This window comes from Prunus avium, chromosome 8 (genome assembly GCF_965620075.1).
Source record: "Prunus avium chromosome 8, drPruAviu1.hap1.1, whole genome shotgun sequence".
In the NCBI taxonomy this organism is placed as follows: domain Eukaryota; kingdom Viridiplantae; phylum Streptophyta; class Magnoliopsida; order Rosales; family Rosaceae; genus Prunus; species Prunus avium.
The window spans coordinates 38,001,968-38,013,889 of NC_142291.1; the positions used below are offsets into that span (position 1 = coordinate 38,001,968).

At 35.5% G+C, this 11,922-nt stretch overlaps 1 protein-coding gene across 5 annotated transcripts; it reads right to left on the reverse strand.

Moving 5' to 3' along the window:
- Positions 1 to 263: 263 nt before the first annotated feature.
- On the reverse strand, positions 264 to 11,511 carry XIJ (P-loop containing nucleoside triphosphate hydrolases superfamily protein). Of its 5 annotated transcripts, XM_021959075.2 has the most exons (29): positions 11,357 to 11,509; positions 11,202 to 11,245; positions 10,586 to 10,714; positions 9,720 to 9,863; positions 9,461 to 9,606; positions 9,224 to 9,380; positions 8,945 to 9,003; positions 8,582 to 8,741; positions 8,350 to 8,499; positions 8,057 to 8,193; positions 7,816 to 7,962; positions 7,617 to 7,718; positions 7,250 to 7,307; positions 7,066 to 7,167; positions 6,519 to 6,556; positions 5,889 to 6,015; positions 5,623 to 5,793; positions 5,321 to 5,452; positions 5,132 to 5,241; positions 4,939 to 4,999; positions 4,348 to 4,525; positions 3,886 to 4,085; positions 3,687 to 3,755; positions 3,495 to 3,569; positions 3,123 to 3,185; positions 2,744 to 2,836; positions 2,476 to 2,615; positions 1,389 to 1,645; positions 264 to 984 (listed from the first exon to the last, which is right to left on the reverse strand). In XM_021959075.2, the coding sequence occupies exons 2-29, from the start codon at positions 11,202 to 11,204 to the stop codon at positions 935 to 937; spliced, it is 3,258 nt and encodes a 1,085-aa protein (XP_021814767.2). In that variant the 5' UTR covers positions 11,205 to 11,245; positions 11,357 to 11,509; the 3' UTR covers positions 264 to 934. The 5 variants fall into 5 exon arrangements, 4 of the variants coding, with proteins under 4 accessions (XP_021814767.2, XP_021814770.2, XP_021814766.2 ...); XM_021959078.2 differs by lacking the exon at positions 11,202 to 11,245; XM_021959074.2 differs by having other exon boundaries at positions 11,202 to 11,507.
- Between the last annotated feature and the right edge of the window lie 411 nt (positions 11,512 to 11,922).

The window sequence follows — 11,922 nt, forward strand, 5'->3', positions numbered from 1 at the left end:
TTCGGGGTAGTTTTACTGAAATTTAGGTGGTTTCCCCTCATTTTTTGCCTCTCCTCCGAAATTTTTACAAGAAAAAAATAAAGTCGTTTTTTTAATGGTTAATATATTAGGAATGCAAATGGCTTCGATCACTTACATTCTTCCGGCCAAATGTAAACCAACAATGCAGGTTATTTAGAAAGAAAAAAAAATTAGAAAAGCAAAACATTTTGGCACTAGATTTGGCTTGATCTGAATATTACACACACACACAACACACTCTGTTTGTAAACGCCAAGCACTACTATATATGCTCAACCCCTAAAATCAACACGTTAACTCATAATTAAAGTTAATTACACTGACGGCCAATTAGCTAAAGGCCATGTTGTCTGATTCATGACTAAAATGCTAAAGTAAGAAAGACAAAAAAAAACAAAAACAAAAAACAAAAAACTAAGGCAGCAAATACTTCTGCCCTTGGGCTATACATTGATGGCGAACTCCTCATTAGCTTGCTGCTTCTTGTTAAGTGGTCTTTTGTCTTCTCAAGTTGAGATGGAGGTCCCATTACATTTGAACAGGATAAAAAGTAAAGTCTACAAAGACAACGCAGAAGAAAATGAACTTACTCAAGAGAGTTTTATGATCAACATTTACGCACGATAAGCCCATGGCCAGTTATCAGGGCAAAGTGAAATCACAAAGTATGTTAGTGGATGAGGTCAAACTACATACTACTCTAAAATTTACTACATTTGACCCCTTTGCTAACACTACCTGACTAAATGATCTACAGCTTCCTGAGAGAAATTTGTCGATCTATGATCCTGTATGAAGCATACGGGACGATATGTTCAAGTCTGGTGTCCTATATACAGTGCCAAAAGTCTGACGTTTTATGAGAGACCCATATCTAAGCAAGAAAGAAGAAAAATAATTAGAACAGGCTCCGTCAGAAGAAGTCGTCAAAAGCCCCCCCCTCCTCCTTCTCACTTTCAGATCCTGCAAAAAGTATCATCGAGGGAAAGGAAAACATAAAACAAAGAAACATAACTTATAAGTTATAAACATAAACCATTTTTATCAAAGTTAAAAGGAGATAACATGATGTGCAAGGAAATGATTTCTGAATGAGGGTATCTTTTAGAAATTGAAAATATTCTGACAAAATCAGTGCTTTTCTCACATAAAAAGAGGTGGCAACAAGCTGATCTAGATTGCGCTTAATTGCAGCGAAGTAATTTCACCATAGGAACACTACACATATTATGTATGATAGGATCATTGTCTTTGGTACAATCAGTTACATAGTGGGATCAGTTGCACACTCACTTAGAAAATTGATGCTCGTTCTGGATTATAAAGTACATATAGCCAGAAAATCAAAATACACACAGCTAACTAACCTGAAACATCTCCGGCTGAAATGTCCTGAACTACGAGCTTGAGAGAATTGGTGCAGGGGGAAGAAAAGTTAGCTGAGGTCGGAGTTGGAGCTGAAAAAGTAAAATCTGAGTCAGTGGATGAACATTCAGAGTTACTGGAAATGCTATCGAACCCTTCGTGTCTAACAAAAGGTCCTGCAGTTGTTGAACTTGATTTGGATGCGGTAGATAAGATTGTTTTCAGTTCCGAAACTTGGTTTGACATGCAATATATCATCCTGAAACACACTAGATCATATCTAAAATTAGTCAACTGATTTATGAGCAGCTTTACAAACATCATCAGAATAATTGTAACTTTTCATATATGTAGAAATCTAAATAAGTTAGAAGTAATGTTTGCATCATTGAAATGCTGCCTCTCTCTGGTATTCTCATGTCATTCGTTTTCTCAAAATGATTTTCACTTATAAACTATATATTGCAGGAAATACTTCAAACAAACAAAATGGGTTAAACTGATGGGGCACACGAGCAAGTAGGAAATTGTGTTTTTTTTTTTCAGCAGGTAAGACGCACCAAATCAAGCTATATAACCAAATTCATATAAAATAATCTCATTATTGCCATATGAAGAGGGCCTTCAAATTTTTTTCGCTATATGCAATTACAAGGCTTTGAGTTGCCCATAACAAAACCAAAATCATATTGCTAATAATTTGACCTATGTACCCAGAGAAAAAGTATCTTATTTGATAGTCGAAAGTAATTTAGACTGGGAAACTCATTTCAATGACTGCGAATTGAAATTTTTTTTTAAAAACCTATAAGACGCTTCAAAATATATATTTTCTTTCTATTCCTAACATATAAAAACTATATACTTAAATCCTAATACAAGCACTTAGAACTAGTCATATATTTCATTTGCAAATTACATCATAGATTCCAAGTTTGTCAGGTTCACAATCGAGCCTCTTTGACCCAATGGAAAGTCAACTTGATGAGTAAATACCATATTCAGTTCTATGTAATCCATGCACAAGATGAAAGGGAGAAATGAAAAAATTATAAGAGTATAATTCGTAAGCGCATCAACGAGTACTACCTGTTCAAAGAGTCCTGAAGTTGATGTACTATTCTTTCAGTTTCCTCTAACTTCTTACGTCCTTCCTCACTTGATACCCGGGCTTCTACGTATCTCCTTTCACACTCATTGGCTCTTTGTTTTTCTGCTTGCAGCATGGCCTATGTGAAAAGAGATGGATCATTAATTTGTAGGTGCTATAATTCCTAAACCAGTTTACGATGAGAAAAATAATGGAACAAATCTAGAAGAATGGCAATTTCTAAGCTATTGGGTCAATAATCATTACCTTCAGATTTTCAACTTCTGCAGTAAGAATTTTGATCTTTTCAGCATTTTTTTCAGGACTTGGGATTTCTTTGGTAATATCTTCAATTTCTATCTGTGAAACCAGAATTTTAGATGACACGTCTATTTCACCAAAGACTTGAAAGGGATTACCTAGCATGATTCTTCTGATTTTGTATGAAGTATAATAGTCATTTGTCATTGATTTCTTTACGAGAATTTAAAAGCAGAGATATTTGGTGCAACATTATGGTTGGGCCATTGATTTCAGCATTTGGATCATGACATAGGAATTCTTTGAGAATAGGGCATACTTCTTCAGTTTCTACCTTTGTAACGAGACATTCAAACAACACATTTGTTTCATTAACTTTGCTTACATTAGCTTGCACAGAGGACTCCAACTTTGTTGCCTCTTCTCCTTCTGCTTTTTCCAAGTCAGTCTGCACAAATTATCTAAAATTTTCAGTAAAAGAACTTGAAAGGGATTACCTAGCATGATGCTTCTGATCTTGTAGATAGTATGATAGTAGTCTGTACTCTCATTTTGAGAACACTATATATATGTATGTATATATACATATATATTGAGTTGCATTCACTCAACTAATTAACGAAATACAAGATTCATTTTTGCCCAGAACTATGTTGAAGCGAATTTTCCTGCATGTTTCTTTTGGTCATATTTTGAGGATATGAAAAAAAAAAAAAAAAAAAAAAAAAAAAAACCACAGAGGAAGCTAGGTAATTACCTGAACAATAACTCTCGGCTTAGATTGCACTCTACATCTAAAAGCATCACGAGCAGCCATTGCTCGTAAACCTGTCTGTAGACAATTGAAGAGAACTCGGTTTTGAGATTTTCTTGTCGGTATATCCGCAAATTCTTTGAGAATGTGAAAAGCGACAAACTATGTATTATAGCGAAAAGGAAGCAGGATCACCTGAATAATAACTGCCGCATTAACTCTATATCTAAAAGCATCACGAGCAGCCATTGCCCGTAAACCTGTCTGCAAGACAGTTAAGAGATCATGAATTTGAGTCTTTTCTCGCCAGGCATTAACACAAGTTCTTGGGAAATCCAAAAAGCAACAAACTATGTATATATCAAGTTAGCAACACAAGAAGCTGGGTAATCACCTGAATAATAATTGCAACCTTAACCCTATATCTAAGTTCATCACGAGCAACCATTGCCCGTAAACTAGTCTGTAAGACAACTGAAGAGAACAAGATTTTGATATAGTCTTTTCTCGCCAGGCGTTTACGTGCAGTCTTCTGAATTTTAACTACAGCATTCACCCGCTTCTTGAGCTTATATAACTTGCGAACCAATTCTCCTGAATCATAACAACGAAATACTTGTGAAATAGCATATATAAAATTAGCTAGTATATGCAGCCAATTATAAAGGTAGTTAGTATACATAGCTGACAAGAGCACTAACTGATAGGGTAATGGAAAATTACATAAATGAATAAGGGGGACGGGGATCACACTGTAACCAAATCCTTCAAAATACATTCAATCAGCTGAAAAATTTCAGGATTTTGCCTTTGAAAAAGAGAGGCAAATAGGCTTCCTCTTCTTTTTTGCACTCACCTCTGCAAAATGATTGTACACAAATAGAAGCCTCCTGTATAGAAACATACTTTCTACGAGTAATATGAGTTCGGCCTCGCCTTTGAATCACCTTAGCTGAGTCGCCAAGCATGAGTGCTCTCTTTGCATCTAGCTCAGCCATCTGACCAGCTCTTAGGAAAACCTTTGTTTTCCCTATCTGAAAAAAAACTATTTACAACTTAGTTGAATATATATGATGTCTTGTTAAAAACACCCCAAAAAAAAAGAAAAGATATCTTGCAAGTTAAAGACATAATATTTGATTTTGATGTGATTTTTCAGACTGGCCCTATAAATAGGCCATGAAGCAGCTGTTTTGAGGAAACTCCATTATTGAATTACAAAAGAATTTTCGGTCTTGAGTTTCTATCTTTCCCTCTTCTTTTTGTTATTTTCATTGGGTTCCGTATCATAGCTATTTCAGTCAACAATAGTCATAGGTTAGGAGCTTGCTTTGCAATTGTGGTTTACCACCAAGGCAAAGCCAAGTAGGAGTTCCAGAAATTTCTGTTGTGAATCTTGTGTTTGTCAACATAAGAGTGATTGATACGAAGTAATGGTTCTTATTACCTGATAACCTTTAAGCCCCATCTTCTCCAGAATCTTTTCGCAGGCTTCGTTTTCAGGAAAGCTGATAATATAGGCATTAAGTTCAGAAATGGGAACATAACCAAAACATCCATGAATAAGTAGAAAAGCCAACAACAATATGGAAGATAACAATGTGACAACATTAAAAGTGAAAGCATAAGGTGGCACTTACTCCATTTTTAGAACCTCAGGGGCCAGGATACGAAATCGAGTTAAAAATTCAAAAAAACTCCTGTAAGTAGGGTATCCTGCACATTTTATTCGGACTGCCTCTAAAACACCCTACACAAATAACAAAGTATAAATGCCACTAATTGATAATAAGTAATAGTACTGTACACACAGTTCCCGTTGTACTTACACCAGAATGTAGTTGTTGCACGACATTGATATTCTCAAATATTGCAGGCTTTAGGACATTATTTGGCTTTATACATCTAATGTAATGGGGTTCTGTAGCATTTAGTGTTTCCATCAAGTGTTGGAGTTGTAGCTGCATCAATAAGGTCACAAATTAAGTTTCACCTTTCTGCAGTAAATCATTTTGACACATGGAATAATTTTATAATAATTTCTTGGGCAAAATCCAAAACAATTGTAAGCAATTTTCTTTCTTTCTGATACCAGAATTGTAGACAAGAAGATAGCCAGACTAGAAGATACCTTAAAACGAGAACTGATAGATGAGAACTTGGAAGATTTGGCCGCCTCCTCAGTAAGTGAAGGGAAAAGGCCTGCTACAAAAGAGCATTTTGAAGCACTCAACAAATCTCGATGCTCTGGAACAATATAGTCTTTATTTTTGTCTAGAAATTGATCAGACTGATATTGTACCTAAAAAATAAAAAGCAAAAATAAGTGAGGATACTTCAGTGGAAACCACAGTACAGATGATGAATTTCAGAACAAAATACAAGAACCAAGCTCACTTCTCCTGCATAATGAACAATGGTGAAATCTGAGCGGGTCAGTTTTGGCTTGATGAAGCGTTTGTTATCTTTGAATGTCTGATACAGCTTTTGTGAAAATGTGTCATGAGTTGATTTTGGAAACATGCTGTAAAGAGACAAAGTTATCCCTCCAAAAAAAATTCTGATTAGACAATGGTTGGATGTGTCCTTTTTCCATCTAATTGTGCAAAGAATTAAAGTTTTATAAAAACGTTTCATAAAGGATATTCAAAGGATTAGATGGCCATCCATAAAATATCTAATTGATTAACGTGGTGGGCATGAAAAGCAGGGCCAGAACATTTAATGTAACGGTGGAATCCATTCTTGGATTATAAATTTACACTGAAAACAACAGTTAATGGATAAAATATAGAGCAGTTTCTGGATTTCATACAAATCTGGAGATATACCATTCATTTAATACGAAGTACCTGAGCAGGAACCTCTGTGTGAATGTGTGTGTGTGTGTGTAATTTCAGTCAAGAACATGGAGATTTTACCATCCCAACTTCACCTAATGAAGCATCTGAGCAGGAGCTTCTTTGTGTGTGTGTGTGTGTGTGTGTGTGTGTGTGATTGCAGCCAAGAATGAAGAGATGTTCATACCAAGCTTCATCAAGCAGAGCAATAATTCCACCTTTTTTCTGCAGAAGCGGAATCAATTAGTTAAATTGTGATGTGTGGATATAGATGATTCAGTATTACTTTCTCGTAGTTTAACTGCTGAATGAACAGATCAGCAATACACAAAAATGAAACCACGACAGTAGATTAAATGAAACATTTGGAAACACATGCAGAGTTTCACCAATTATTAGCATTGCTTGAAAGACATTCTGGCTCCAGAATAGGGGATACAAATCAGCAAACATGAAGTCCCATATATATGATCATTCATAAGGACTAACATCATGAGTGGGGCATGATGCATCAAAGGAAAAGGGACAAGTCACTGCTTTTAGAATATTTTAAAGTTTTGGCTTGCGTCACCTCCAATGGGGACAGGACTTATAAGAGTTTACGAGCTATGTAAGTGCTTTTCTGTTTACCAGTTCACATGAGAAAACATTAGAGGGAGGGAGGGGGATGGGGAAAGATGGGGAGAGAGAGAGAGAGAGAGAGAGAGAGAGAGAGAGAGAGAGAGTAAGAAGACCTGTTCAATGAGATCCAGGACATCTTTATTATCAACAAATTCTATGTAGCTCCAATCAATTTCCTCTCTAGTGTACTCCTCTTGTTCCGACTTGAATACATGCTGAATCACATCATAACACTTAGATGGTACATTGAAAAGAATGACTAAAAACTCAAGTTTTCAAGTATGACTAACCTCATACCTTGTTGAAATGTTGTTGCAGCTTTTCATTAGTGTAATTAATACAGAACTGCTCAAAACTGCATTAATGGAACATATCAAGTTAGGACTAAGAATAACGTAGTGGGATTCAAGCTAAATTTAATATGGGATCCTCCTTTCTAATTATTTGTAGCTGAGTAAATTCGGATTCAGCAATATCCCGAGGATTCCCCAAGTACCTTAGTGCAGGTCAGAAGTTCACGCCACCTGATGCTAGGTAGTATTAGGTCTTCTTATGCATACCAAATATAGATGAGAATGTATTTTTGTTTATGCTAAATGCATAAAACACAGAACCTGGCCCAAACATATCTATGCATTCTACATTTTCGGCAATCAATCATTACCTGTTAGTTTTAAAGCTCTCAAAACCATATATATCAAGGACCCCAATCAGACATTTTGAGCTAGGGTCTTGTCCAATTGAGACATTGATTTTGTCCACCAACCTGGACATAAAAAACAAATAGAAAAACCAATATTGTTAAATGCTTCATTTCCACAGTAAGCAGTTTAGTAAAAATGATTCAGAAGCTAGCATCTTACCAGTCAAACAAACGAGAGTATATGGTCTTGGCCAAACCATCTCTGCTAACTGTTGCGCCATGGGGATCAAGACTTCTTTTAATAATTTCTTCTGGAGTAACCATTACACGCTTACACAGTGCATCTTCCAGTGCACGAGGATTACACCTGATATACGAATAAGACAGATGCAAACTGCACAGTGATTGACAGAAAAAAAAAAAGAGTATGAATTTTGTCTAGAGCAAAGCTTGCGTCGCACATTAGAAGTTCTGCTGTCATTTGAAGATGAAAAAGGGATTCGTCATTTTTCAGAACAGATGAATCATTATCTTCCCCATTGGCAAAATCAATATTACCAAGATGAAGAATTGCAGCAACAACACTGAAAATAGCCTCCTGAGAGAGAGAGAGAGACAGAGAGACAGAGAGAGAGACAGAGAGACAGAGAGACAGAGAGAGACAGAGAGACAGAGTGAGTTATTCCCAGATTTTCTGTATAATGATGCTTAACTTAGCATTAAACAAATGCAGATTTAAATCAATATAATATACCTGTTCTGCTACACTTATTCCAACAACATCCATGGCTCTCCTTGTGGAGAGATAATTATGTTCATCACTTATACCATCCAGTTGATAGCAATTTGATTGATTAAGATAGTGATATGACTTAGGATCTCCCAACTTATACTTCTCTTTTTCCTGATAACACTTGAAATCTGTCAACCAGAAATTTTGTGAAATATAAAAAATATTCACTGAAGTAGAAAACTGAGCTATGTACCTGTTCCGGAGCAGCACAAAGGAGATAAAAACAGTGATAGTTACGCTCTAAATCAGAAATTTGGCAAACACGAGATCTCTCTAAGAGATAAGTTCTGATGGCTGCCCCCGATATTCTACCACGTTTATCAAATTGAATCTCGACAAATTTCCCAAAGCGGCTGCACCAATATATTTAAGAGAACAACAGTAGGTACAGAAACTATTTAGGAAATTTCATTGTCTGGTATAAAGATTTAGAAATAGATCATGTAGATCCAAAGACATGCCAAGCGTATTTTTTTCAAAATATATTAAACAAAACAGTACCAACAGCAAAAACAGCACCAAAAAAAAAATCTCAAACCATTTAACAATTTCTCACCTGGAATTGTTATTCTTAACAGTTTTAGCGTTACCAAAGGCTTCAAGAACTGGATTTGACTGCACCATGTCAGTTACAACAACAAATTTTTTAGAAGGGTACAAGTTAAAACAATAAAAGAAATATTACACAATTCAGAAAAAATTAATTAATTAAAAGATTGGCACTTAACATCATTTTCTTTAGTGATGGGAAAGGATATTTATGCAAGGCTTCAGATCTCATTCTACCATTAAAAAACGTTAGCTACAGTAATATGGTTTCAGCTAATCAGCTTACTTCTAAAACTTGTTGTTCAACAGTCCGTCCTTCAGCTGCAGCATTTCCGCCCAAATAGGCAAGGTAGCGCATAAGCATTTTAGTTGTTTCAGTCTTACCAGCTCCGCTTTCCCCACTAACCAGAATAGAGTTGCTTTTACCCTCATTAATCATTTCCCTGGTTAGATTTGGAAAATTCAGTAAAGTAACTGATCTTTTAAGGAGGAAAAAGTAGGATGCAAAAGAAACACAGGTCACCTGTATGCAGCATCAGCTATTGCAAAAACATGAGGACCCAGTTCTCCAAATGGCACTCCATTATACCGTTCCATCATAACAGTATCATACAGATGTGAGAGACTTTGGAATGGATTGATGGCGATGAGAATGTTTCCAGTGTAAGTCTGCCATGATGTCAAAGTATTATAACAGAGATGCCCAAAGCTGCAGTGATTAATCATTTTCTTCACCAGGGTGTACATTAATTGATCAAAACTAAAGATAAGAGAAATCTTACATAAATTTCATTGCTCTCATATCTAGTTGCCAAATTACAAAGAACTCCAGGTTCATGCAAGTATGATAGCTTAGTCATGTCATCAACTCCACCAGCAGGCATTTCCATATCCTTTGGATATATTTTTGACACCTTTGCAACGACCTGACCAATATGAAAGTAGGTCAGTTTAAGAAATAGACAAACTGGTATTTCAATAAAGCCGCATATGAAATGAATTTTGGCACTTGACTTAAGGGAGTCCTTTTTTTTATACAAGAAGAAGAGATTTTCTGTCACTCCCAAAGGGGTAACAGAACTGCATAAATTGGTGCAGAAAAACAAAAATATGACAAGGATCATATGCTTATGTAATCTTTCAGGATCAGGAGAATATAAAAAATCATATAGAAGAAGGAGAGGAGGAGGAGAAGGAAAACTGATGGAAAAAGGGGAAAGCCACATTGATGCAGACACATTCAACACTAAACAGCAGGTACGTTTTCTTCTTAAATAACATCTTTAAATTTCTAAGCAGAAACAAGAATCATGCAGAAAACTCATGCAGAAGCTTGTTTAAAGAGTAGTTTAAGGCCATTTTCTGTAATTGTTTTTTTTTTTGGTCGACATGTTCTGTAATTGTTAAGAATCACAAGCTTGAAACACAAAATTTGGCCTCAAAACTGCTACTTTTTATCCTATGATCCAAACATGTACTAATCAAACAAATTCCAACGAAGATAATGCACCCAAACTTCTTCAAACCGAAACCAGATAAATAGATTGGAAAAATGTTGGATTTAAAGACAAATGAATAAGACCAAAAGATTCAGATTTAAATAATAACAACTCTTCCAATCATAAAAAAAGATAAAACAACTCTGTACCTTATTCCCATTACTAATTTGAATCTCAGCATCCTCTCCCTTAATATTTATTACTTCTCCGTCAATCCAAACTAATTCTGGATTTTCAACCCAAATTTGAGAACCAACAACAATGGTCACTGGCTTGCCCTGCAGCAGTTGAAAAAATTTACTACATAATCAGTTCAATGCCTTCTTTTCCCTTTCAGTAAGCAGTGAAAAGCTGGAATGTTAGTAAAAGTAGCTTAAATCTCTTTCGCTTTCATAATATGTACCACAAATAGTAAGCTATACATGTTCAGTAGGTACCAAGAAAAAAAAAACTCATGGGATCTCATAATTTAGCCCCAAAGTTATCAATATAAAAACCACTCAGGCAGTCTTCTTAATGACTATATATGTGTGTCCATGTAGCCTATTTCTGAATGTGTACTAAAAGTTTGAACAATTACTTGGAAACATAACTTTCTACCAAATTTCTTAGATGCAAACCTCCATCTGTAGTCTCTTTTTCTCAATCTAAGGCACCTAATTCTCTATTTTTCTGTGAAAAAATCACATCAGGAGCAGCATTTGCCTTGACTGCATCTTCATGGAAAATTCACATATATAAACGAGAAATGTAAACTAAGTTTACCATTCTGATCGATTCTCAGAGAGAAACCCAGAAACGTAGCTACTCTGCTGAATACAAATCAAAAACTCATTAAGCTTTTAACGATCTTGGTTCCCATTTCTCATAAAAAATGAGAGATTTAGAATGGAAAACCAAAGCTTGCAGAAGTTGCATACTCTTTCTTTTGTTTCTTTTTCTTTGTTCGTTTAGCACTGCCTTCGTGTCCTTTGGTTTGTGGAAGTGGCAGTCTTCGCACGCCCCACAATTTCGCCATTCTTGTGGCTCTCTCTCACTCTCTTCGCGCCTTACTCTCACACTATTGAGAAGAAAGAGACGACTGTTAAACGTTTATTTACACAAAGGGAGTTAAGGCGCTGTTTGAATTAACGTAACTCCAACGCGTTTGTTTTCGCGTTATTTTAACGTCTCGTTAACTGATTTTTTGGGCTCATTTCTAATATATAAAAAAAGCCTCTTATTTCTTTGGGTCCAAACAAAGCCGTAAAGTGACTTTTAGCCCAACACTACCTACTCAATGTGGGCCCTAATCCAACCGTCAAACTCTAGTTGTATAATACAACTTGTATTAATTAAATTGGTTACAAAGTCAATCTTAATCGGGTCAACATTCTCATAAAAATATATCTAATTTTAATTGATTAGTAAATTGATCTAATCATGTTAGATTTGTGTTTCTAAATAAAATTTGGCAAAATATATAAACGTGTCATTTTTCCTCAAA